General features: G+C 40.5%; 1 protein-coding gene across 7 annotated transcripts in view; it reads left to right on the top strand.

Annotated features, from left to right (window-relative positions):
* Positions 1-24,872, top strand: part of TUT4 (terminal uridylyl transferase 4) — a 72,960-nt gene extending 48,088 nt beyond the window's left edge. For 3 of the 7 annotated variants that reach the window (XM_074961728.1, XM_074961729.1, XM_074961730.1), the window contains 15 exons: positions 188-274; positions 2,460-2,563; positions 2,741-2,798; positions 2,895-2,998; positions 3,653-3,742; positions 7,956-8,069; positions 9,197-9,274; positions 9,670-9,847; positions 10,229-10,276; positions 10,371-10,453; positions 13,102-13,217; positions 14,083-14,243; positions 18,135-18,235; positions 20,173-20,698; positions 23,145-24,502. In XM_074961728.1, coding sequence (XP_074817829.1) covers positions 188-274; positions 2,460-2,563; positions 2,741-2,798; positions 2,895-2,998; positions 3,653-3,742; positions 7,956-8,069; positions 9,197-9,274; positions 9,670-9,847; positions 10,229-10,276; positions 10,371-10,453; positions 13,102-13,217; positions 14,083-14,243; positions 18,135-18,235; positions 20,173-20,698; positions 23,145-23,641 — 2,345 coding nt within the window. In that variant the 3' untranslated portion in view covers positions 23,642-24,502. Of the gene's footprint in view, positions 1-187; positions 275-2,459; positions 2,564-2,740; positions 2,799-2,894; positions 2,999-3,652; positions 3,743-7,955; positions 8,070-9,196; positions 9,275-9,669; positions 9,848-10,228; positions 10,277-10,370; positions 10,454-13,101; positions 13,218-14,082; positions 14,244-18,134; positions 18,236-20,172; positions 20,699-23,144 lie in introns of those variants that run through there. The other 4 variants (XM_074961732.1, XM_074961733.1, XM_074961731.1 and 1 more) reach the window with 4 other exon arrangements.
* Positions 24,873-25,688: the final 816 nt, after the last annotated feature.

Genomic DNA, 25,688 nt, shown 5'->3' on the forward strand with positions numbered 1-25,688 from the left:
GGATCAAGTCCCAAAGTAAAATGTAGTCAGTACTAACTACCATAGAAAATGTAAGACTTAAAAAAAAAAAAAAATGGGTATTCAAAGAGAATAAATATTAGCAAATACTTTAATTCATAAAATCAGATATTTAGGGCCAAAAATGTAGTGGAATGTTACATCAGAGTCTAACTTTTTTTTTTCTCAGATGAATTATCACCTCCTTTCTCTGAGCAACAAAACAGAGAACAAATTCTGGCAAGTTTGGAAAGATTTATTAGAAAAGAATACAATGGTATGTAATAATAGGTAACCACTTATCATTTGTTGTTAAAATTTCTCCCTTCGTTCCAGTTGTCTAGCCCATTAATATAAACTGTCTTTCTTTGTTCCTTTGTCTATTTTAAAATGGTGGCATCTTCCCTTTTGAGTGTGTATATAAAGGTACCTGTAGACATATACACTCAATCCTTAACCCTTCTCTGGCCCCTTTGTGCTGCCCCAGTGATGCTGGCAACTGGTGCATCTCCCCAGCATGGGGAAAAGCCTGCATGATGTAGGTTGACATAACCAAACCCTTGAGCTGACCCCAAGCACAGGAGGCATGCCACGGGAGGGAAGGAGTATTATTGGGCTGTAGCCAACTGCATATAGTTTAGAGTAGCATTGTGGCCCATATACTTACATGGACCCTGTCAATATAGTGTTTGAGTGCCTCTGAAATCCTAATGATTTTATCTTCGCATCACTTCCATGAAGTAGGAAACATTATTCTCAATATACATCTATTGTGAAAACCAAGGCATAGAAAAACTAAGTGACTTGTCTAAGGTCACACCCAGAGTCTGTAGCACAATCAGGAATTGAACCAGGTCACTTGAGTTCCAGTCTATTGTCTTACCCAGAAGACCATTCTTTCTTCCAGAATTGGCCCCAAGATCAGGTAGCTGTGAATGCTTCTTTTGCAGCTCCACCCTTCAGCTGTGCCCTGTGCTTACTGGTGACAGCTGAGGATTGAGGGCACTATCTTTCTGTCACAAAAACTTAAGACTGAAGGTTTCTGATTCCATCAAAGGTTTGAAAGTAGCCATGAGCTGATCGACATAGTTTCTTATCACTGATTTCAAAGTGAACAAATTATAGTGATCTAAAACAGGTCATTAAGAAAGAAATCCTTCTCAGTTATATTACCATGCTTATTAATAAGTGAGTGAAAATAAATTTCAAACGAAAATGGAAATGAATAACCCAAAATGGAAATAAAAAGTTTCATTCAGAAACTGCATTGGCTTCATTATTTGTATCTTGTACCATAGACTATGGTTAATGGGCACAGAGAAACATCCCAATCAACCAAACTTTCCTAGTAACAGAAAATGGAATTTTCATGTTGTTGTTGGAATTATTATGATTTATAAAGGGTTATTACCTGTATTTATTACCACAACAACAATTTAACCGTAAATTCCTTTATTACATCCAAAGCCCAAATAATATGTTTACAATTGCTCTAAACATGCCTATAAAGCCTAAATAAGCAATTTATTACATCCAAAGAGCAACAAACCATTTATAAGCTGTTTGATCAAGGCACTTACAAATGGGCTGAACCCAGGGGTGCTTAAACCTATATTGTCAGCTCCAACTTGATCAGCAGGTATTAGCAATGAACTCCTGAGTTTACCTTTTTATACCCATTAACAAACAAGTGATATCGTTGCCAATTATCGGACCTTAGCTAAAGCCAGATGAAGCAGTATCTTACATAGCCAATTATTTACTGCGCTTGGTTCCCAATTTACCTTGTTTTATTTTTATTACTGCAGCCCAACCTTAAATAAGATAACACTGGTATTTCAAATGGTCATTGCCAGTTTAACACAACAACACTTCTTTCTCCTGATCTCATTCTTTTTGGTCACATGCTTTGAGCCTAATGCTCATGCTAATATCCCAGCTCAGTTTAAAACCATAGTACATCCTGGTTTATTGTCAGCCTATATCCCTACAGTTGCAAAACCATGGGAAGTATAAACGAACCAAAAAAATCACAAAGAATCAAGTGCGAATAGCTATACCTTAGTATCGGTGTCATTAACATGTATTATGACTAGTTTTTTGCATGTACTTATATACTTTTCAAAACTATTAAAACTGTATTGTACTGTAAAAAACCAATTAATGCATGTAGAAATTTATATGTAATAATTAGTTACCGAGTCCCTAACACAGCAGGCACATCAAAAATTGCATTTTAATTTCTCATCCGTTGCACATAGAAATTAAAATAATGTACCAGTTACTTCTGTTGTCTGACATGAGATGTCAGAGGTGTCCAATAAAAACTGATTTAAAAATCCATTAAATATATTATGCAAAATTGGGTCCAGCCTCTCATCTCAAATAAACAATTTCCAGTAGTAAGCAGTGCCAAAAGATATTACAAAAAAAGTGACTTTTTTGTCTATTCTTTTGGTTAGACAAAGCCAGACTGTGCTTATTTGGCTCTTCAAAAAATGGATTTGGATTCCGGGACAGTGATCTGGATATCTGCATGACCTTGGAAGGCCATGAAAATGCAGAGGTGGGAGTTCAATATTTGAAAATACATGTTGCAATTACATTTTATACTGAAAATGAAGAAAGATTTATGATCCTTCATTCACTTACTCCATGAAATATAATATAATATAATATTTGTTCAATTTGTGGGGCAAGGATCCATAGTTAATTGCTCAGATTTTGCTATTTATTTTTCTAGAAACTAAATTGTAAGGAAATAATTGAAGGTTTGGCAAAAATTCTTAAAAAGCATCCAGGTATGTATTTTAAATGTACTCTACGTGATATTTACAATTACATGTATCTATTTGTATGTTTAACATTTATGGAAATATTTTATCCTGCCTCCTCAGGTTTAAAAAACATCTTGCCTATAACAACAGCCAAAGTGCCTATAGTAAAATTTGAACACAGACGGAGTGGCTTAGAGGGAGACATCAGCTTATACAATACGCTAGTAAGTGTCTCTTTCTGTAAAAGCTAATGCATACTTTGCAGGATTGTTTGGAAAGTTTGCCTACAGGTGGTAATACTTGGAAGTCTAAAAGATGGAGATAGCATTAAAGTTACTAGGGAATAATTCTGAATTAGAAATGAAACTACCATATCCTATTTTTTAAAATATTTTAATTAAAATAGTCCCAAATCCTCAGCCCAGTGCCCAGCCCAGGTAGTTGGTTAGTTTTGTGGCACAGTGGTGGAGGGGCCTTCCTTTTCTGAGCTGCAGAGGAGTCACTGTGGCCTTTCAGCTTAATGGAACCTGTGTGTCCTTCAGTTTCTGGCTCTTTTCTTACATTGTGAAAACAAACAGCTTTTCCCTGCCATGGACCCCTCCAGACCAGCAAAGGAGGGACCAGGATTTGCCCCAGATTCGCTCAGTTTTTGAGTGACTCCATGTTTGAACAAGCTGGTGTGTTCAGGTGCTAATTTTTACATATATACTGGTCTGAAGTCAGCCTTTAATTGTGTTCTTGCAACCACACTGAAATGTTGCATGGGTGTCACTGAGCATAGAATTTGCCTCCCTGTATATTTTGGCTCTCTACATCCCCATGTCTGAACTGCAAGCTGTACCATATTAAACTATGTCTAATACTTGTCTGTTTTCCAGGCACAGCATAACACAAGAATGCTGGCTACATATGCAGCTATTGATCCTAGAGTGCAATATTTGGGATATACAATGAAAGTTTTTGCTAAGGTAGTATAAAGATACAGTACAACATGACTTTATCAATATTTATTATTTGTATAGCACTATGCTCTGTGCTAGACTGTCCTTGTCCCAAAGAGCTTACATGATGCTGATGCCAGCTAGAAAGGAGACAAGCGGAATCTTCTTAATCTGAGAATTAAGATGCTACCTTCTGAGTGGCTGTGTATGGACATATTCAAGCCTTAGGGCATGTCTATACATGTGCACTAGAAGAGTGTGACTTTTAAAGTGCACTAAGTGGCCTGTGTAGACCCCGCTTGCACAAACTAATCTTCCATAGTATTCTTTAGAAATCACACCCCTCTAGAGTGCATTGATGCTTCATGTAGACAAGCTCTTAGAACCAGATTTTGTCCTCAGGTATGTATGGTGAGTTCCCATTGAAGCCAGTGAAGTTGCAAACATATTCCAGAGCAGAAATTGGTCTAAATGCTCTCTGTTGGCTGTTGAACCATTTGTGTTCGATGGAAAGCTGATACTCTGAAAAAGTAGGTTTTAATTTCCTTAACTCAAGCCAGCTACACCAACAAAAAAGCTTAACAATATAATTGGGAATCAGAATGCACTGTGCATCCAGATGGTATTTTTTCTAGCTAAAAAAAAAAATTATTTCTTTCCCCTATAATCTTGCAGAAAAGCGTAATAGAAATTGTTTTTTTGTGCAGGGAGATCTTGGAGATAAATGGTATGTGGCTCTGTAAATGACTTGGCATGCAGCCTCTTTGTTTGTTGACTGAAACACTATCTCTTTATTTGCTCTACATTATTTAATTAACTACATGAATGGATTTTCATGAAAAGACTAGCGGAATTTGTTTTATTATTGCTTCAGAGCTGTACCATAATACAAGCTGTTAATGTACTGCAGTCCCTTGAGATAATTGAAATATACTTCTGACTTTGTTCCAGAATGTGACAGTCATTTGTCCAGTGTATTATCACTTATGCTAATAATTAATTCACAAGTGGGGATTAGACTCTGTATTTACATTCTTTGGAAGAGCACAATGGGAGCTGAGAGAGGGATGGGGTCTAAGCCCAAGACTGAAAGCCAGGAATTCCTGACTTTCTCTGGCTGGGACCCTCCTCCTCTGGCCTGCAAATCACTTAAATCCTTTTGCCTCCGTTTCCCTGTCTGTCAAAACTGGGATAGTGGAAGGTGTAATATGTTTATTAATAACAAAGAATTTGGATTAATATTTACTAGGGCTGTCAAGTGATTAAAAAAATGAATTGCAATTAATCGCAGTTTTAATTGCACTGTTAAACAATAATAGAATACCATTTATTTAAATATTTTTGGATGTTTTCTATATTTTCAAATATATTGATTTCAATTACAACACAGACTACAAAGTGTACAGTGCTCATTTTATATTATTTTTTGATTACATATATTTGCGCTGTAAAAAAGATAAAAGAAATGTCTTTCAATTCACCTCATAAAAGTAGAGTAGTGCAATCTCTTTATCGTGAAAGTTGAACTTACAAATGTAGAAATTATTATTACACCTCTACCCCGATATAACGCGGTCCTCCGGAGACAAAAAATCCCACCATTTTATACGTGAGACCACGTTATATTGAACTTGCTTTGGTGCCCCCCCGTTCCTTGTTCCCTGACCACCCCCCCAGAGACCCCTGTCCCTAATCACCCCCAGGACCCCACCCCCTACCCAACCCCCCTGCTCCCTGTCCCTTGACTGCTCCGACTCCTATCCACATGCCCCGCCTCCTGACAGGCACTCACTGGCAGCGACGGGAAGCGGAGCAACGCAGCCCCAGCCCGCTCCACTCCGCTGCCACCTCCCAGCTGCGGTGCTCCGCTTCCACCGCCGGTGAGTGCGGGGAGTTTGGGGAAAGGATGCCCCCCGTACTCACCTGCGGTGGAAAGCGGAACACTGCAGCTGGGAGCTGGAGGAGTGGAGCGGGCTGGGGCCGGGCTGCTTTGCTTCCTGCCACCGGTGAGTGCAGGGAGGTTGGGGAAAGGACGTCCTCTGCACTCACCGGCGGTGGGAAGCGGAGCAACGTGGCCCCAGCCCGCTCCGCTTTCCTTACCCCGGCCCCAGCTGTGTCGCTGGGGGGGTGGGGAAAGGTCCTGCACTCACCTGCGGCGGGAAGCGGAGCACAGCGGCTGGGAGCTGGCGGAGTGGAGTGGGCTGGGACTGGGCTGCTCCGCTGCTGGTGACTGCGGGGGAGATCCCTTCCCCCAAGCCCCTGCCCCTGAGCGACACGGTTGGGGCTGGGGCAAGGGAAGCAGAGCGGGCTGCTTCCGGTCCCCTGCTAATCACCCGGGCCACTCTGGGACTGCGGGGCCCCCAAAAGTGCCCCCCCACAGCTCCTGCCTCTCAGACCCTGGGGGTGCAGGGAGTCCCTGACCGCCCTCGAGACCCTCTGCCCCTTATCCAACCCCTCGGCCCTGGCCTGGCCCCCTTAACACGCTGCTCAGAGCAGCGTGTCGGAGCTTCACCGTGTTGTATGTGAACCCGCGTTATATCGGGTCGCGTTATATTGGGGTAGAGGGGTATTATTATTTTTACATGACTCCCTTTAGCTGAGTTAGCTCTTGTATACAAGGGAGGGTGGATTTTACCTCGGGTATTTGGCTTGCGGCAGGGGAGGGGAGGCTGGTGCAGGGAGGCTGAGTTTGCTAGGCCTCTGTTCTCTATGGCAATGTTTCTCAAACTTTTTGTGATGGTGACCCCATTTTGACTAAAAAAAAATGGTCCCCCCCCCGTTCCCCCCCCCCCGCCCGAAAAAATTGTTGCCCCCCCCCCCACACCTTCGCCTTGCTCAGGGTGTGGGGCTTAAACCCTTTTTGGGATGGGGGCCGCTAGGCTTAAACCCCCCTCAGGGTGGGGGATGCCAGGCTTCAGCCCTTCTCGGGATGCGGGGCTCTGGCCCCCGCTATCCCCGTAGCAGTGGCTTCAGGCCCCCATCCCCACTGCCCACCGGAGCAGTGGCTTCAGGCCCACCCATCTCCTGTGGCTTCTGCCGCCCCTGGAGCTGCAGCTTCAGCCCTCCCTCACTCCCCGTTGGCCCCGGAGCTGCGGGCTGGGGTCTCAGCTCCCCGCCGCCCCTGGAGCTGCGACTTCAGCCCCCCTGCCGCCCCCAGAGCGCTTCAGCCCCCCGCCGCCCATACCTTCCTCCCCGCCCAGAGGTATGTGATTAACGTGTTAAAAAAATTAACACATTAATTTTGTTTTCAGTTAATCGCAGGCATTAACTGCAATTAATTGACAGCCCTAATAAGAGGCTGTTAAAATTGCACTGCATTGTGTGTATGTATTTAGAGTAAAGTGAACTGCCAATAAGAGTTATTTGTATGCTAGACATGGGAACAGAGTTTAAAAGCACATCTATATGTTAGCACGTGAGCTCAGGGGTCAGTAAGTAGCACAAAATACTGCTCTCATTTTTCCAGACCAGGTTAATAAATGTCTTCCATTTTGATAATAGTTACAGTTAATATATAGCTAAAGAAGATTTTTTTTTTTACAGCAAAGCAAGCATTTGTATTTTCAAAATATTTTAAAGGGAATTTGCCAGATTAAAATTGATATGTTTTATAAAATCTTATGTCCATATCTGTGACTAATAAAACCATAATAAATTGTACATTTTTCAATTTTAATAAGGTAATTCACCATTTATGTGTGATGTTCATAGAGCCCAGGCAATGAAAGTAGGCTAGCTGGTTTCACATTTAGCGGGTATTATACACTAGTGTAATGTAACAATTAAGTAAGTTGCAAATACCACAGGAAAATAACTAACTTCACATCAAAATCATTAAAATAAAAATTTAAAATAAAAAATAAAACTAAAAATACGGAAGCATCTTTGTTAATGTAAGGTGAAACGTTGGTTTCACAACATTGAAGGTTTGGAACTAAATTGAGCTGGATATCAAAAACTGCACAATTTTAGAGGCTGCTTTGGAAAATTTGGGCCATAGAGTTTGGAAGATATTTTCCCATCAGATCACTGAAGCTTTGTGAGTTGGTCAAATTTTGTTCCTAAACTACTTGACAATGCCTCTCTCTAAATTTGTTGACATTTATCTTTCAGACTTCATTAAACAGTTTTTAGTTCTGAAACAGTAACTGAGTTTTGGTTCATTTCCATAGTTCACAGGGTTAAATACCTTGTCATTTAATTTTTATTCAGTGCTTTGTTCAAAATGTATTTTGTCCAGCGTTGCGACATTGGAGATGCATCCAGAGGAAGCCTATCTTCATATGCCTATATCCTTATGGTGTTGTACTTTCTGCAACAGAGAAATCCCCCAGTTATCCCAGTTCTTCAGGAGGTAGGTTTTCAGGAAAAGATGTAATGGAAAAAGTGGCATTGTTTTTTCAAGTCAGATTTGAGAGTTTTTTGTCCTAGGGGTAATGGGCGCAAATGAAAATCCTGGGCCTCTTTTCATCATCCATTTTCTAACTTTTACTTTGTAAGTAACACTTAAAAAGAAAACAGCAGCAAAACCAGGAATGTATTTTGGACCTGGTTATGTGCTACTGCATTCACTTTCTTGGGTTTTGGTCAAATTATGGTGTTTGTACAATCAAGAGAAAGAGGACTCAGTCAGCAAGGAGGTGTAATGATGGTCCAGGTTAGAAGTCCTGAGTTCTAATTCCAGCTCTGCTATTGACTTGCTGTATGACTTTGGGCATATTACTCAAATGCTCTTCAGCTTTGTCATCTGCAAAAGAAGGGTGATGTTTATGTTCCTACCTGATAAGGTGTTGGAACAATTAATGTTTCTATCGCTTTGAAGATAGTGTTACATAAATGCTAAGAAATTTTACTAATAAAATAACATTATATACCTCCATTATTGTTTAAGGTGAGGCAAACTGCATTTATTCAGCCATCTGCCTTTCCCTGAAACGTTGACATTCTCTGGAGCTCCCTGATAGGAATAATTCTCAGATCTATCTGCCTTTTCCTTCTTTGCATAAAAGAGGAACTCTGGCTGAGTCACTCTATTTGAGACCATTACTTCATTGCCACTACTTTAATGGTCTAATAATTGCTACTTCTGGGGCTGTATTTAAGTAACAGCTGAGTCTCCCTTTGGCCTATCCAAATTAAAGTCATGATGGGTGAGGCCAGCTATGGTGTCTCTTAATTTAGAGACTTAATAGGAAAGAGCAGCTGACTGCAACCAGGTGGGATGATTTTATGCACATTTTCTTAGTTCTAAGAAACAAAGAAATTAAAATACATGAAATATTTGATAGATGAGCAGAATTGCCTTTAGGTAAAATGCATTTGAATGTTTTCCATGTAATGCCAAGCACCTTTCAAACTAATACTGAAATAGAAAGCTGTTCTTGCAAGAGTCTTCGCAGCAAAACTGTCACTGTTTTATGATTACTTAAACCCAAGGTGGCAGTGAACACGAGGAAGATAACTGTTCTTGTGTTTTTGCAGATATTTGATGGAAAACAGATTCCACAGAGAATGGTTGATGGGTGGAATGCCTTTTTCTTTGATGACATGGAAGAGCTGGTAATGTTCCAATTCCAAAATACTCACTAAAACATAGGGCTTGAATACATGGGAGAGCTTTACCAGTTATACCAGCATAGTTAAATTGTCATGATTATACTGTTATAACTCCCTGTGTAGATACTCATACTCCAGTGTAAGAGTAAGCTAAACCGAAAACCCCAAACTTGCTTCCAAAGCAACATAAGTTAAAGCAGAAAAAGGCACTCTTGTACTGGAATAAATGTCCACCTGAGGAGTTATGGCAGTATAAAAATATCCATTTAAAGTTGTGGCTTAGTTTATACAGGTATAACTTTTTCATGTAGACAAGCCCCTTATTAAGATGTGTAGTTTGTGGGGGAAAGTACCTGATTAATTGTACCTATACGAACTGTGTCTTAAATTGCATGTAGAAGAAGCGTTTGCCTTCACTTGGAAAGAACACCGAGTCACTTGGAGAACTCTGGTTAGGGTTGCTGCGATTCTACACTGAAGAATTTGACTTCAAAGAATATGTGATCAGCATTCGGCAGAAGAAACTACTAACCACCTTTGAGAAACAGTGGACATCCAAATGCATTGCCATTGAAGGTACCTTTTGTTGAATTTCTGTTCTGTTATGCAACAAAACCATGAATACGTGCTTGGGGATCTGATCTCCCATTGATGCACAGGATCTTTACATGGGGAACTTCCATTAATGATGATGAGACTTTGGTTTGCAAATCCTACAGCATACGTAAATGGGACAATAGACCCCTGACTTTTAATATTTCTTCTGTACATAATTCACATCTGTTGCAATCAACTGATACACCCATTGCAATCAATAACCCAAAAATAGCTCTGCTCCCACCTATGAGTATATGTAATAAGGGACCATACACATTTAAATAGATATATTAAGTGAGAGAATATTTTATGCTGCAACATATTTTGCCCACTCTTGGATATTTTTCTTCCTTCCCTTAGATCCTTTTGACTTGAATCATAATCTTGGTGCTGGAGTCTCCAGAAAAAGTAAGATATTTATTCCTACTACAGAGCTCTTACTAATTTCTAAAGCAAAGTGCCTTTCTTTTGTCTTCCAATGATTTTATCTTCTCTTCATTAGTGACCAATTTCATAATGAAGGCATTTATCAATGGGAGAAAACTGTTTGGTACCCCATTCTATCCAATCCTGGGAAGAGAAGCTGTAAGTTCTCTTTGTGTCTTAAGCTTTAGTATAGTTTCCTTTCCTATATCTATCAGTGGTGCATTCTCTTGGCTTCTTTCAAATGTGTGTGACATGCACTCATGCATAAACTGAATAAAAAAGGTACAACTGGATAGAAGGCTGAGTACTAGGCATATAGAAACAGACCAGCAGGTATTTTCAGCATTCTCAGAGAAGGGAGCTACGTAGTAAATCAAACCCTTTGTAATAGTAAGTACTGCATTGGCAACTTCCCAGAAGCACCTGAGTTGTATGTAGATTTATATAACTTTTTTTATTAAAAAAAAAAGAGTACACACATAACCATTGTCATTATATTTTATTTGATAAATAAAATTTGCTTATTGCGTGAGTTCCTCAGCAATAAAAATGTGAAGCTGATGAGCTTTGTTCTTGTCTTATACTTACAGACAGGGAGCAGCATTTGGCTCTCCAGCTATGTGCTAAGCAGCTCTAATGTACAAAATACATCATCAAAAGGGAAGAGAATCCTAGATTTTATCTAGGAGCAAAAATTGAGTGTGAATCCTTAAAATAATGATCAATACTAGTTTTCTTGCTAAAGCAGTCAGAAGACTTGTTGCTTAATCAGCTTTAAAACACACTAAAGGCTTTAAGAACTTTGGTGATGGTCTGAATTAGTTGCTAAATAGAAGGAACAATCGCATCAGGCTTTGCACATATCCAGTATTATTAATTTCTACACTGAGTGGTAATGACTGGTTGCTCATTAAGAAAATAAACTTTTCAAGCCTAACCAGTAGAACGTATACTGTCCACTGTAAACCACTATCAGAAATCCATTCCCATTAAGCGATCGGTTTTTCAAAGAACCTGTGCTTGCAGACTGATGTTTACACCCCGAGGAAGGGTCTTAGCTGAAACACCTGTATCTTAGACAGAAAACAAACAACATCTTTGAAAAATCTTGAAATAATACAGGGGTGGGCAAACATTTTGGCCCGAGGGCCACATTTGGGTGGGGAAATTGCATGCAGGGCCACGAATGTAGGGCTGGGGCAGGGGGTTGGCGTGTGGGAGGGGGTGCAGTGTGCAGGAAGGGGCTCAGGGCAAGGGGTTGGGGAGGAGGAGGGGTGCGGGGTGTACGAGGGAGCTCAGGGAAGGGGCTTGGGGTGCAGGAGGGGGTGGGGAGTGCAGGAGGGGGCTCAGGGTAGGGGGTTGGGGTGAAGGCGGGGTGCGGCGGGGGTTGAGGTGCATGGGGTGCAGCAGGAGGCTCAGGGCAGGGAGTTGGGGTGCAGGAGGGGTGTGGGGTGCAGCAGCGGGTTGGGGGCTCAAGGCAGGGGGTTGAGGTGCAGGAGGGGTGCGGCTTGGGGCTGAGGGCAGGGGTTTGGGGTGCACAGTGTGGCAGGAGGCTCAGGGTAGGGGGTGGGGTACAGGAGGGGTTCGGGGTGTGAGCTCTGGCCCGGCGTTGCTTACCTGGAGGAGCTCCAGGGTGACAGTGGCACACAGCTCCCGGAAGCAGCCAGCACCATGTCCCTGCAGCCCTTGCCTGCAGGTACCTCCCCCAAAGCTCCCACTGGCCACGGTTCCCCGTTCCTGGCCAATGGGAGCTGCACAGGGCAGTTCCATTGATTATTAATAGAACTTGTGCTCCTAAGTCACTTAGGTGCTTTTGAAAATCTCAACCTTACTGTTTGCTTATATCTTAACCCCCCCCCCACCTTCAAAATCTGCAAATTGGAAATATAACTGGTATATGTAAATAAATATGGCTATCACAATTACCATGGTCCTCCTTCCTCCACTCCTTCCATTTGTTGGTTATACTCGCTTGTATTTTGTCTTAGCTTGCATCATACGCTCTTTGTGGGAGGGTCTGTCTCTTGCTCTGTGTTTAGACAGTGTCTAGCCCAGTGGGTGCTGATCTGATTGGGGTTTTTGGGTGTTGCATGTATACAATTAATAAGTAATAAATTAGCATGTTAGACTTAGTTTTTTGTGTTTGAGGAATAAAATGAACTAAATGTATGTGTGTCTGTGTAATAACCACATCACAGATTATTATTAATCAACCGTCTCTCAAGCAGCATCTGTGTTTATTGTTTGCAAGGGCATTCAACAAGATGCTCCAGTACCTAAATGGAAATATCTTGGATGTTCTTCAATTTGCAGTGCTCTGTCCCAAGGTTTCATCCAACATTTAACGGAAAAGTTGGCCAAGTCAACATATGCCCTAATTGTGCACCCTAACATGAGGGAAATACTATGAATTATAGTATTATAATGTTTTATTCATTCAAAGCACTTTATTAAACAACTAATCCCCACACCTCCAGATCACACCCATTCATACAGATGAGTTAAATGATTTGCCCAAGTTCACAATGGGAGTCTGTCCCAGAGCTGTGATTATAACAGGGGAGTTACTACGTTCACTCCTGTAGACCAAGCTGCTCTCTTTATAAAACACATATTTTGGCTTTAACTTAGACTAAGTTAAAGGCTGCGTGGAGTCTGTCATAGAATGAACATGAGAGAGTAGGAAATGAAAGCATGCCACCCCACTTTAGGTCTTTGGGACAATCTGATTTATCTGTCCTCTCTGGCTGTTGTAAATTAATAAATAAATAACTTCTATAGTGTAAAAGTCTGATACTTGTCTGCAGGAATACTTCTTTGATTCCAAAGTGTTGACAGATGGGGAGCTGGCACCCAATGATAGATGCTGCCGTGTCTGTGGAAAAATTGGTCACTACATGAAAGACTGTCCGAAAAGGAGAAGGTGGGTAAAATACATGAAGCAGACATCTTAAATTAAAATTTATTTAATTCAGATCATCATATTAACTGAGGAGGACTTTCATGGCTTGCATGTTCAATGCAGATAAGAAAAACGTATTACAGAGAGTACAGTGTTTTTCTTATCAAAGCTTCCCATTATCCTTCTTAAGAGTCCATTGACCTCACCTTCCCACCCCCTTTTTGCCTTGCCCAAGCTGTATGACTAACCACAACCAATTCCAAGTGCTCTCCTGAAAGAACGTGCACACACATGCATGGTTGAACTAACAAGATATGTGCTAAACACCAGTATTATCATCTGCTCTTCATTGCAAGCAGTCCTGTAGCCTTTGTCAATACACTGTCTATTTAGATTGTAAGCTTTGGGAGGGGGACTACGTTTTACCACATGACTTTAAAGTGTACAACTGTATAAACTATTACAGTGGATTATTGTATTGCTTATGATGAAAAAACAGTACAGCTTAAAGAAAGGTTGTTTCTTATTCCTCACATTAATTCCAGTTTGCCATTTCTTCTGTCAGTGCTCAACATTTGAAAGAGCACCACTGCTTTGTGCTGCACGCATCAGTGCTGTTACTGGGCCAGGACCAGGATGCTAATGTATTCTTCTTGAGAATACCTTGTGTTGTAGCATCTCCACCATCCAACAGAAACTGAGTTCATTGACTCCACTACAAGCTGTTCCTTAACCAGCCCAGGCTCTGGAAAGTGTTTCCCTGTGGGCTCTGGGGTAGTTGTGTTCCAGTACATATGTTGGTCATGATATTCCTTCCTGGGCATAGGAATTGTAGAATTGTACAGATGATGTTTTGGCACCAGTGTTAATAAACTTTACCATGTAGGCTGAAGAAGAAGGAGAATGAGAAAGATGATGAAAAAGAAGTGAAGGAAGAGGACAGAGAGACTAGAGAGAAGAGATGTTTCATCTGTGGGGATGTGGGACATGTTCGAAGGGATTGTCCTGAATTCAAACAAACTCGACAGAGAAATAACAGCGTGCCAGGTAAACAAGCGGTCTCATCTATGATGGTTTCTGTTGTTGTCATTAGAAAGTTCTGAGGCTATTCTATTCTATTCGGGTTTCTACACCACCCTCCTCAGCATTGCACCTTCTCACATTTGCAGCACAAGACACCCACTGTCTGTCAGCACAAGCTTCATTTTAAGCACCTCTTTTCTCCAAAAGGGATGTTGCTTAAGCTTTAGAATCTTTGGACCAGATTCTTGAGTCCAGATATACTGAGTTCATCATAAGACACAGTGAATGGATGGAAAAAGGTATATCTAAGTCACCTTTCCACTCTCTTGATCCTGGAAAAGTTGGGGAGGTATTTTGGACCCCAGCATAATTTAAAGCAACCTAAGCGCTGCTGTAAATTATGCCACCAGGAACAGCCATTGAAGGGTCTGCTTTGCTGGCTAAGGATTTAGCATGTTAGGCTATGCCACTGGCCTACCCACACTACACCACGTTGGAAGGGCCAGGAGTGGCTGGTGTAGAGTCAGCTGCACCAGCTTAATCCCTCTTGGGTATTCCCCTATGTAAACAGAATCCTGAAGTATTTTATGCTGCATGACCAGCTCAAAACAGCCACAACGGGGGGCAGGGATCCTAGCTCTTGTTCACTGAGACCAAACTGGGGGTCATGACCCCTCAGGGGGTTGTGAGGTTAATATGTGGGTGTCGCGAGCTGTCATCCTCCACCCCAAACCCCACTTCATCTCCAGAATTTATAATATTAAATTTAAAAAAATGTGTTTTTAATTTATAAGGGGGGGTTGCACTCAGAGCCTTGCTATGTGAAAGTGCATTCCATTATAGTGAAGACAGGAAGGGTATGGCAGTTTAATTAACACTAGATTTTATTTGTCTCTTCTCACAAATAAACATACTTTTAAATTATATACCTTTTTCTGTGTTGAAGTGCTTTATAGTTGGAGGTGGGTCTAAGATGTAAAGTTGAAATCCAAAATCCTTTAGAGTTTAATGGTGTTTGGATCCAGGGTTTTGGTCATACACCTCTCTCAAACAATATTATCAGGCTCCCGTGCACATCTCTTTCTGAAATGACAAAGTGTAGTTTCTCACTGTTTGGCAAGAGTGGGGTAAGGAAGGATCCTTGGGACATGACTGAGTGGTCTCAAGGGGCCCAACAGCATAAAGCAGTGAGAAAATAAGTATAGTATGAGTATGGGGACTGGGAGTGAGGAAAGAACAAGAAGACCAAACAGGGGTAGATAACCAGAGGAGCTGGGAAGGAAGAGTAAGGAGGAAAGTGTTGGGAGATGATGTCTCTATTTGGGCTTGTCTGTGTGGAGGCTTAGTGCGCAGCAACCTAGGGTGTGAATGTACAGCGCAGTAGCCTGATGCACGCTAAGTCACCACGTGGATCCTGTTACCCTGCATTAAAAGTTCCTTAATACATTTTGACATACATCAAAGTGCACTATGGAGCTTAATGCTCAGAAGCAGTGTACACATGACCAATCAGTGCATGGCAAGCTAGCGCACTACAGATTTACACATATTTATCCTGCACTAAGTTTCTGTGTAGACAAGGTCTTTGGATGGGGAGAGCGATATAGCTGTGCTGAAATTGTGATGGGTCCAGGCCTCAGTTAGTCTTACTACAGCCCTGCTCTTTAGCCAGCACACTAAATATCATGGACTAGTTCTTTGTATTGCCTGTATATATCATTCACAAGACCACTTACAGTATCCCTTGGTAAGAGTTTGTGTCCTTGTCTCTCTGTGATATTACAAAGTGCTGTCACACATTGTTTTGACAATACCAAATTCTATGAACCCACAGAATATCTTGCTTTTTAGACTAGCAAAGAAAAAATGCTAATTCTAATTAACTGCTGTAATAGAATGTTCCACATGCTGTCTGCTGCTTCGTGGATCTCTCTGAAAGTGAAGGTTCTGCTGTATGAGGCAAAAATACCGTTAGAGTGGAGAGGTATTTCGAATGAGACTTCCTATGCTGCGATTGCAGAGGGCGGAATGGGGATCAGTGGTTTAAAATTTCAGAAAAAATGGCAGGCAGAGCAACCCTTACATAAAACAGTGATTGACATTAGAATAGATTTTTAAGTGTCTTAATAATTTACAACAATTTCTGCCTGACTTGCCTAAAAACCATTATGTAAGTAGTCTAGTTTCTAGTCTTAGTTTCAGAATATCATATTTGATTCCCCATCCAAAGTTTTATAGTTAAATGCCTTTCATTCCCTGATTGATGCATTTAATAATAAATGATAATACTTCACATTTATGTAGTGCATTTCCTCTTGAAAGTGCTGTGCAACCATTAACCCTCCAGCATCCCTCTGAGGTAGGTAAATATAATCCCACAAAGGCCTTGACTAAAATTTTCAAAAGCACTTAAATGATTTAGGAGCCTAGGTCCTATTTTAAAAACTGACTTTGGAGCCAAAGTCTCATTGAAAATCAGGGAGTTAGGTTCCTATGTTTCAGAGTTGCTTTTGAAAATGTTTACCCCTTTTTTTGCATTAGGGCTTTTTGGCAAAAATTTCCCAATGTTGCTAATGCTGGTAAAGTTCCATTGCTGGTAGCAATTCTTGAAGCTCTGGTTTAGACGGGGCTTCCGTGTCTTCTAGATAAGGAGTCTTGTTGACATGAGCATTCGTATTGCTCAGAACAAGGTTAAACGGCCAGTTGTGTTGCACTCATTGCTAACACCTGTTTTCATTAATGGATAAATTTTCTGCTGTAGACAAGGCTAATGAGATGAAGTGATTTGCCTAAACCATACAGTGAGTTTTGATTAGAACTCAGGAGTTTCTGGCTCCTGGTCCTTTGCTTAGTGTTATTCAAGATAGTTAAGTCCATAGCTGACGGCGAAGAGTTACAGAGGGATCTCACTAAACTGGGTGACTGGGCAACAAACTAGCAGATGAAAATCAATGTTGATAAGTACAGAGTAATGCACACTGGAAAACATAATTCCAACTATACATCCAAAATGATGGGGATTTAATTAGCTATTACCCGTCAAGAAGGAGATCTTGGAGTCATCATGGATAGTTCTCTGTAAACATCTGCTCAATGTACAACAGCAGCCAAAAAAGCTAACTATGTTAGGAACCATCAGGAAAGGGGTAGATAAGACAGAAAATATCATAATACCACTACATAAATCCATGGTAATTCACACCTTGAATATTGCTTGCAATTCTGGTCATCCTATCTCAAAAAAGATATATTAGAATGGAAAAGGTACAGAGAAGGGCAACAAAAATGATTAGGAGTATGGAACAGCTTCCATATGAGGAGAGATTAAGGACTGGGACTGTTCAGCTTAGAAAAGAGACAGCGGGGTGGGGGGGGGGGCATGGTAGAAGTCTATAAAATCATGAATGGTGTGGAGAAAGTGAATAGGTAACTTTATTTACCTCTTCATATAACATAAGAGTGAGTGGTCCCCCGTATAATAAATAGACAGCAGGTTTAAAACAAATGTAAGGAAATACTTCTTCACGCAATGCACAGTCAACCTTTGGAACTCATTGCCAGGGGATGATGTGAAGGCCAAAAGTCTAACTGGGTGCAAAAATTAGATAAGTTCATGGAGGATAGGTCCATCAGTCACTATTAGCCAAGATGGTCAGGGATGCAACCCCATGTTCTGGGGATCCCTAAACCTCTGACTGCCAGAAGCTGGGACTGGATGACAGGGGATGGACTGCTTGATAATTGCCCTGTTCTGTTCATTCCCTCTGAAACGTCTGGCAATGACCACTGTCAGAAGACAGGATACTGGGCTAGATGGAGCACTGGTCTGACCCAGGATAGCTTTTCTTAGTCTCTTAGAATGCATAGTCTCTTGATTTATATTAAAACTTCTGTTTATGATATTTTCTTGTTTAGGTGCCCAGTTGGTCCGAAGCCTGGTAAATGCACAGCTAGTGACAGGGTCAGTTCAACAGCAAGTGGAACGACCATTACGTACCAGACAACCGTCAGAATGTGTAAGTTCCAATTAGCTTGAAAGTTTTAAAATAAAATACTTTTAATTATAATGAAACCAGCAAACCTGGTCTGTGCTAGTAAAATGTTTGCACTAATTGCTCTGAATGACTTCTGGTTTTTATAATGACAACAGTGCATTTACTCAACAGTACCAGCTACTGAAACTGATATCTGGTTTGCCATGCATTGTCATTTAGAGACCGCTTGTGGCAAGCTTCATTCTGGGCAACCAGCAGTTCTTAAAGGCCGGCCTTGCTACCAGTCAGACTAAACTAAGAGGCTTTGTGCCTAGTTATCATAGAGATGAGCTCACTAGAAATACACATAGATAAAACTAAATCTGAACTAGAGCACAGCTCAACTCAGCCGTGCAAGAGACTGTGAATTGGTGATTTTCATAATTCTGTCTCTCCCCTAGCTTAAAAAGATGAAATAAGTCAGGGCCTTTTGATGATCAGTTGGGATGGTGACCATCGGGCAGGTAGAAAAAATGGGAAGCAGAAGGGAAAAGAAGTCTCATGATAGAATACTCTGTAACAGGTGTAGAGTCTTGGTAATATACCACCTCATTATAGTGATCTGCTAATATGGGTGGGTTACATGCCACCAAATACACTTTTACATTTTAAAAATGTCTATAGTAGTAAGTCCTCAGTTATATTTTTTAAAAACTTGTATAAGCTGTTAAACTAGAAGTTGTCTCTGCCAGTTCTCAACCCTTGCCTTCTCTTCCTGGTTTGATGAAACTGGCTGAGACTGATGCAGGAGTAACTGGAGTAGCAGCAGGGGGCAAGTGCTTTGCCTGTTGCATGTCATCCACCACCAAACTAAGGAGCCAATTTGTGGGCTGTCAATGTGGAAGAGAAACCTAGGGTTGGGAGAGATTTAGGAGAAGCGTTACTATTCTACTGGCTGTTGGAGGGAAGAACCTGCTGACCTAGGTAGAGAGAGGAGCAGGCAAGGTAATTGACCAGGTGCAGGAACTCTGTAAAGAATTGTGCTAAGGGAGCAGGGAAATTCTCTCTTTCCCTGCCAGGCCAGTTCTTGGCATGCTCCTCTACCCTGTGGCAGCAACAAGCAGGTTTCCCTGGCTCTTCCCTACTCCTACGTTTATCTGCTGTATGGGAAGAGCTTGGAGAGAGAAAAAAGACAGCCTGCTCATGCTGTAATAACTTCGCCTCATAAGCCTGGCACCAAGAAGTGGTAGATGAGGCTGGGTCTTTGGAGTGACAGTTTCTCATATGTTATTCTCAGTGGTGGTGTTGTAGCTGTGTCGGCCCCAGGATCCTAGAAAGACAAGATGGGTGAGGTAATATCTTTTATTGGACCAGCGTCTGTTGGAAAGGTGTTCCAAAGCTTGTCTCTCTCACCAACAGAAGTTGGTCCAGTAAAATATATTACTTCACCCACCTTGCCTGTCTAATTTCTCATTAACAGGTTAAATAAAGATTTAAAAATTACTGGGTGTTTACTATGGAAACACTTACAAAAATGCATGTGGAGCTGAGAGCCACTCTTGAACTCTTTGCTGAGGAGGAAGGTAAACCTGTTGGGGTTTTGAGGGAATTAGTGATGTTCTGTGCTATAGAAGAATAGGCAGGAAAGGACACTTCTGACCACAAATCGGAACCTGATGTTGGAGGAAACTAATAGTGGCTTAGGGCTGGCAGTTGCCCAGCATAACTTTTCAGACTGTGGGATGTGCCAAATGGCTTTAACAGGCCAAATTCTGCGCTGGTGAAAATGGAAGTCACTGGAGCTTTTTTAATTTACACCAGCAGAGAATTTGGCTCAACATGTGTCAGAGCTCAGATAATGTGTTGGTGGGTAGCATTTGCATTCCTTATGAGGAGTGTTATACGTCAGGTGCTTATTAAAGAGAAACATTAAATAGCTAGTGAACTAATGGAAATACGTACTTTTTTTTCCCCTCCAGTCTGATTCGCATCAGTCATCTTACTCTCCACAGCCTCAGCAATTTACACAGAATTCCTCTCAACCAGCCTCTATTAACCAGGCTCAGCCACAGCCAATGTCCCAGTCTAAGCACGTTCCACAGCCACAGCAGGGTGCACAGCCACCCCATCAGGTCCAGCTGCCTTTGTTTAACTTTACCCAATCTCCCCCAGGTCAGTATTCCACCTTGCATAACCTGGGACTACTTCAGATGCACCATCACCACCAAATTCAGCTTCCCAACACTTCGTGGCCTATTCATGGGCCCGTTATTCATTCTGCACCGGGTAACCCTCCTCATTCAACAAATGTTCCATTTTCTATGAGGTCTGGCAGCAGCAACACCACAAATAACCAGAGCAGTGTAAGCTTGAATGATCCCAGTATCATCTTTGCACAGCCTGCTGCCAGGCCCATGGGAATCCCCAGCACTTCTCATGAGGGACACTGGCACAACCCCGTGACTCCAAACTCACTGGTGAACAATGGCACTGTGGGGAATTCAGGTAACTCTTCTCTATTGTATCAAACATCTCACACATTTTGTACAAATGCTAAATGTTACAGAACCAATTAACTCTCTAAATCTGTTTTACCCTAAAGAAATGTGAAGTTTAAAGAACTGAGTCACTGACATTGGCTGTACAATTTTTCCAGAAAAACTACATAAATCTGGGTTGGATATTAGGGGTTCGTGGTCCTGCCATTAGCATCCACAGGAAACATGGTGGCACTTTCCAGTGAGAAATCCAGTAGTATTAGTGTTGGCAGAAGGAAGTGAACCTTTACATCAATGTAAAAAAGGCAATGTTAATGCAACAGTAAGGCTGAGAAATCAAGCACTCAGTTCAGAAAATTCCAATAATTAAATATGAACCTCAACCATAATTCTATGAATTTGTTTTCTCAGTTTATACCTTTATTATTATAATACATTAGACACAAAAAGTTATGTTAAAAGAACATTAATAAGGTTGCAAAGTCACATCCTCAAAAGTTAGGAAATGCCAGAATTAAGGTTGCCCGTATAACCTTAATTCAGTCCCCTTATGCAGAGGCCAGCTTAGAATACATTATCACGTACTATTTTTCTATAGCACCAATGCCTCATTCAGTGCACAGGATGCATGGTGCCTCATTCAGTGCACAGGATGCATGGTGTTAGTGAACAGCTATTCAATGTTTTTTTTCTTCCTCTTTGTTCAATGTGTGATCCTGCCTTCATTACTGCACACTATTCAAACCCTATTCTGAAGGCAGAATTATTAATTTCCTCATGGACTTTTCTGTGGTGCTTATCACTATAGTGTCTGAGGCCTTCATGAACATTAACTAATTAATCTTCACAAAACTTTTGTGAGGGGACTGAGGCACAGAGAGATTAAAGTGAAAAGTTTCCACTAATTTTAGGTGCCCAGTTTGGGAGACCTAGTGCCTGAGTTTTCAGCATACTTAGCATTGTACAGCATTTTATATACTCAAGCACAGCTACTATTGAGTTCAGTTGAACCTGTTAAGTGCTCAGCGCTTCTGCAAATCAGACCACAGGGTTTCAAGTCAGATACCCAAAAAATGAGGAACGCACAATTAATGACTGCCTCTGAAAAGTTAAGTGGCTTAAGTGGTATCACAGAGTTTCTCTGTAGCAGCGGCAGGGATAGAATCCAGTTCTCCAGGGCAGCATTCAATACCTTAACCACGAGACGGTCCTTTCTCTTCTTGCAGCCCCTTGCCACATTCATTACACACCTTCCAGCTTTAGCAACAAATGAGGCAGAGGTTCTACAGACCAACAGCCTCCTTTACTACACAACTCTGATTCATGCCTAGAGCACCATTCATCCTGTGTACTGAATAAGTCAGGGGTCCTGTGGAAAAAATGGTGTGTGATCTTGTAAAGGCTCATTAGGGGACTGTATTAAGGTTGCACAGGGAACCTTAAATCTGGCATTTCCTAACAATGTGAGTGCTTTCTTTTAATACTGTTTTTTGTATATAATTTGAAAATATTTTAAAAAATGAAAAATCAAATTCCATCATGTGACAACCACATGGTTCATCAGCAATACCAGTCTATGTAAATGCATATGTAAAAGCTTTTTTGCTTGAAGCAGTGAGAACTACATGAGAGTTGGTCTCTGATATCGCAGAAGGGTTGATACTATTAGTTTTATTAAAGAATATTTTTAAATTAATAAATATGGATCATTCATCTGATTTTTTTTAAATATGATATGTAATAATCTGTCTTCTGAAATTGTAAGGCAAACACACAAGAGGGGAGAGTTATGATTGAGCATTCAACATTAACTTTTGGAATGCCCTGACTTCTGAGTTCTCGATTTCTCATCCTTAATGTTCCAGTAATACTTGATTTGTGAATGGATTAGCATACGTACTGTATAGTACTTGAAGAGGCTTTTTAATACTTCTTTCTAGAATTATATATTAAGAGAAATTGGTATTGTATATGTATTGTATTAAGTTTATTAAACATACAAAAATTAGTAAAATTCCATCACATCACTTCTTTTAAGGATCCAGTTTTGTAATAGGATGATTGCCCTCAGGTCACACTGACATCAGTGATGGTTGAAGATTTTTTCAGGATTAGATATAAACATTGTTTTTAAGAACCTGTTAGAGCAACATACAGTACATCTAATTTATTTTTATAGTGACAGGCAAGATTTTATATCTTGATACTAAGTGCTAATTCAGCTTCTGGCACCAACAAGCTAATAGTATTACATTAAAAATTGAGTCATTAAGGTGACAAACAGTAGTATTATGTGAAATATAATTTATTTATTAAGCTTTTAACTTTCCAAATCTAGCTGCTTTCAGTCCCACATAGTAATTTGTTGAGATGCAAATTGTATTTTATGACTGACTGTTTCATTATTTCATCTGAACTTTGCAATATGCTTTTCCCTTTCAATTGAAAAATAGATCAGGGTTTCCAAGGACAGTTTGGTAAAATGAACCCTCCTTCTGTCCCTTGGGACCATGGGACCCCTACCCATTTTCCTCTCCTCCGAGGAGTGTGGCCTTACAATATGCCTCAGAACTACATGCAGCAGGGAAATGCCAGCTATCCACCGAACAAACCTTTCTACCCTCAAGGTACTAGAACAAATAAAGAAAAGCTGTGTCTCTCTTACTGTTTCAGTGGCTTAGAGGCTGATGAATCATGTTTCAAATACTTAGGTCCCCTGGAAGCACAATTTGAATTCCAACAGAGTCAACTCAACACTTCATCCTCACATAGTAGATCAATTGAAGTCTATGTTGGGATCTTTTTAAATGAGACTTTAAAATCCAAGATCCTATGTTCACTGCATGAGCACAAAGATTCTATGGCACTTTCTGAAAGAGTAGGGGTTTGCACTGCTTTCCTTGACCAGAATACCCCCTACTCCTTCCTGCCATCCATCCTTCTCTCCTGACTATTGCCCCCAACAATAGAGCCACTTATATTTCAGTAGGGGTAAACCAATTCCTGTGTGTTATGCCCCAAACCTGCAACTGTGTTACCCATGAATATTCCTCACTCACTATTGCTTGTGTTCCATACATCAATTTCAGGGACTACTTGCGTGAGTAAAGGTTAAGGGAATAGGCCCTTAAGGCCTAATCTTCAGCATGATGAGCACTCTCAACTTTTAGTGACTTCTGTGTAATCCTGCAGGGTTGGGCTCTTAGTTCATAAAGGACCTGATCTAAATCCCATTGAAGTCAGTGGAAAGATGTCCTTTGACTCCCGTAGGAGTTGAATCAGGCCCAAAGTTTGAAGGTGCCAGGATACTATGATGATGGACAATCTTATATAATATTAGAGAGAATCCTTAGGGTGAAAGTTCCTGTATGTAAGTCCAGTTATTTCCTTCACTTGCATCTATTGAATGAGCGAGGCCAACATTTCCATCTCCTCTGAAATTGCCCTGTTTTATCTCCTACTGTAACTTAAATGAATTCGGATAAACTAATGTGTAAATAAAAGTGTATCGATGACTCTGTGGGATATTCAGAGACTGGGTTAAAATAGTGCTGCCTTACAGATAGAGATTCCAGTTGTGCTGGTATCCAATGTACCGGTTAAGTAGATGCTTTTATTTATAAATATCTAATATATTGAATATAGCCAAGCACTTTTAAGTACATCTATTTTGCTAAAATAATTGTAATTCATTTTCTTTTAGCTGGTCCACTGATGCAGAATAACCAGCGGTTCTCGCTTCTGTCTCAAGGACTCCCACACTTGAATATGAATTACATTCAGCAGAAAAAATGAAATGTAATGGGAGGGGGGGAAAAATCAGGTTCTGATTTAAAATCTTAATGCAACATCTTTAGATACAAGATTATTTAAGACTGTTTTTAAACTGTATCATTTGTATATAGATATGATCTATAGTTTTTACTAGTATCACAAAATTGAGTGATACAAATTTCATCTATTTTATTACCCTATTTTTAAGGGCAATTGTGTTTTGTTTTATCTTGGTAAACTGTAAAGAGAGAATTTTTAAAATTAAGTTCTTTATTTTCTATTAGCTGTATTCATACTTTGGTTGCTTCAGACTTTATATATATTGTTCTAAAAATAAAATTAGAAAGGGATTTCATGTGTTTTAAAAAAATTGTCACTTCTATTCTTTACAGAACTATGTAGTGCCAAAAATTTTTTTAAAAGAGAAAATAAAACAAAAGTGCAAAACCAGGGTTTAAGGTTTTTCCATACTTGTATATTGGAATGTGTTTGGTCCATATTTGGGTAATTAATATAACAAATAAAATATAGTTCTAGCTTAAAATCTTTTTGAAAGAAGGGATCTGAAAGCTGTAAGTGGCTTGGAAAAACTGGGTCACATATATTCAGAACCAAAATGTACCTGATCACTTCAAGTGTTTCCAAAATCATTACCATCACCATATACTATTACTGTATTTTACTGATCACACATTTTTCCTCTAAATGTACTCAGTATATATGGAGGAAGAGAGTGTACATCTGCTTCCACATTCACAAGCTTTAAATCCAATTATGTGCAAGTACTCAACAGGAATCAAGCTGTGCTGTGACACAGGGCCTCAGTCAAGGGGGAGAGGAACCGGTCATTAAACTGATCCTTCAATAAATTGCATCTTGCGTGCTTACTGTGCATCATATACTCTGTAAATTGATAGAGGCTTTAACCTGCAGGGATATATTCTGTCTTGACTTTTTATAATTCATGCCTTTCAAAGAGGGAGGTGATTTCTTGTTGCTAATTTTTAGTCTTTCGTTTGACTTCCTTAGGACAATCTGACCCAAACCGCTGATTTGATAGCATAGCCAGTTTGTTGTGTAGCAGTCTTAAAACTCCATTCTGAATTTACCTGGCTCTGTCAACTATTGTCTGACTTTATCCAACATGTTAAAAGCTGGTTGTGCTATTGCTTGCAGTCCTGAGCGTCTAGTCCCTGTGCTTGTATCTTATGTCTTTAGCATGC

Source organism: Natator depressus, chromosome 8, assembly GCF_965152275.1.
Source record: "Natator depressus isolate rNatDep1 chromosome 8, rNatDep2.hap1, whole genome shotgun sequence".
Lineage (NCBI taxonomy): Eukaryota > Metazoa > Chordata > Testudines > Cheloniidae > Natator > Natator depressus.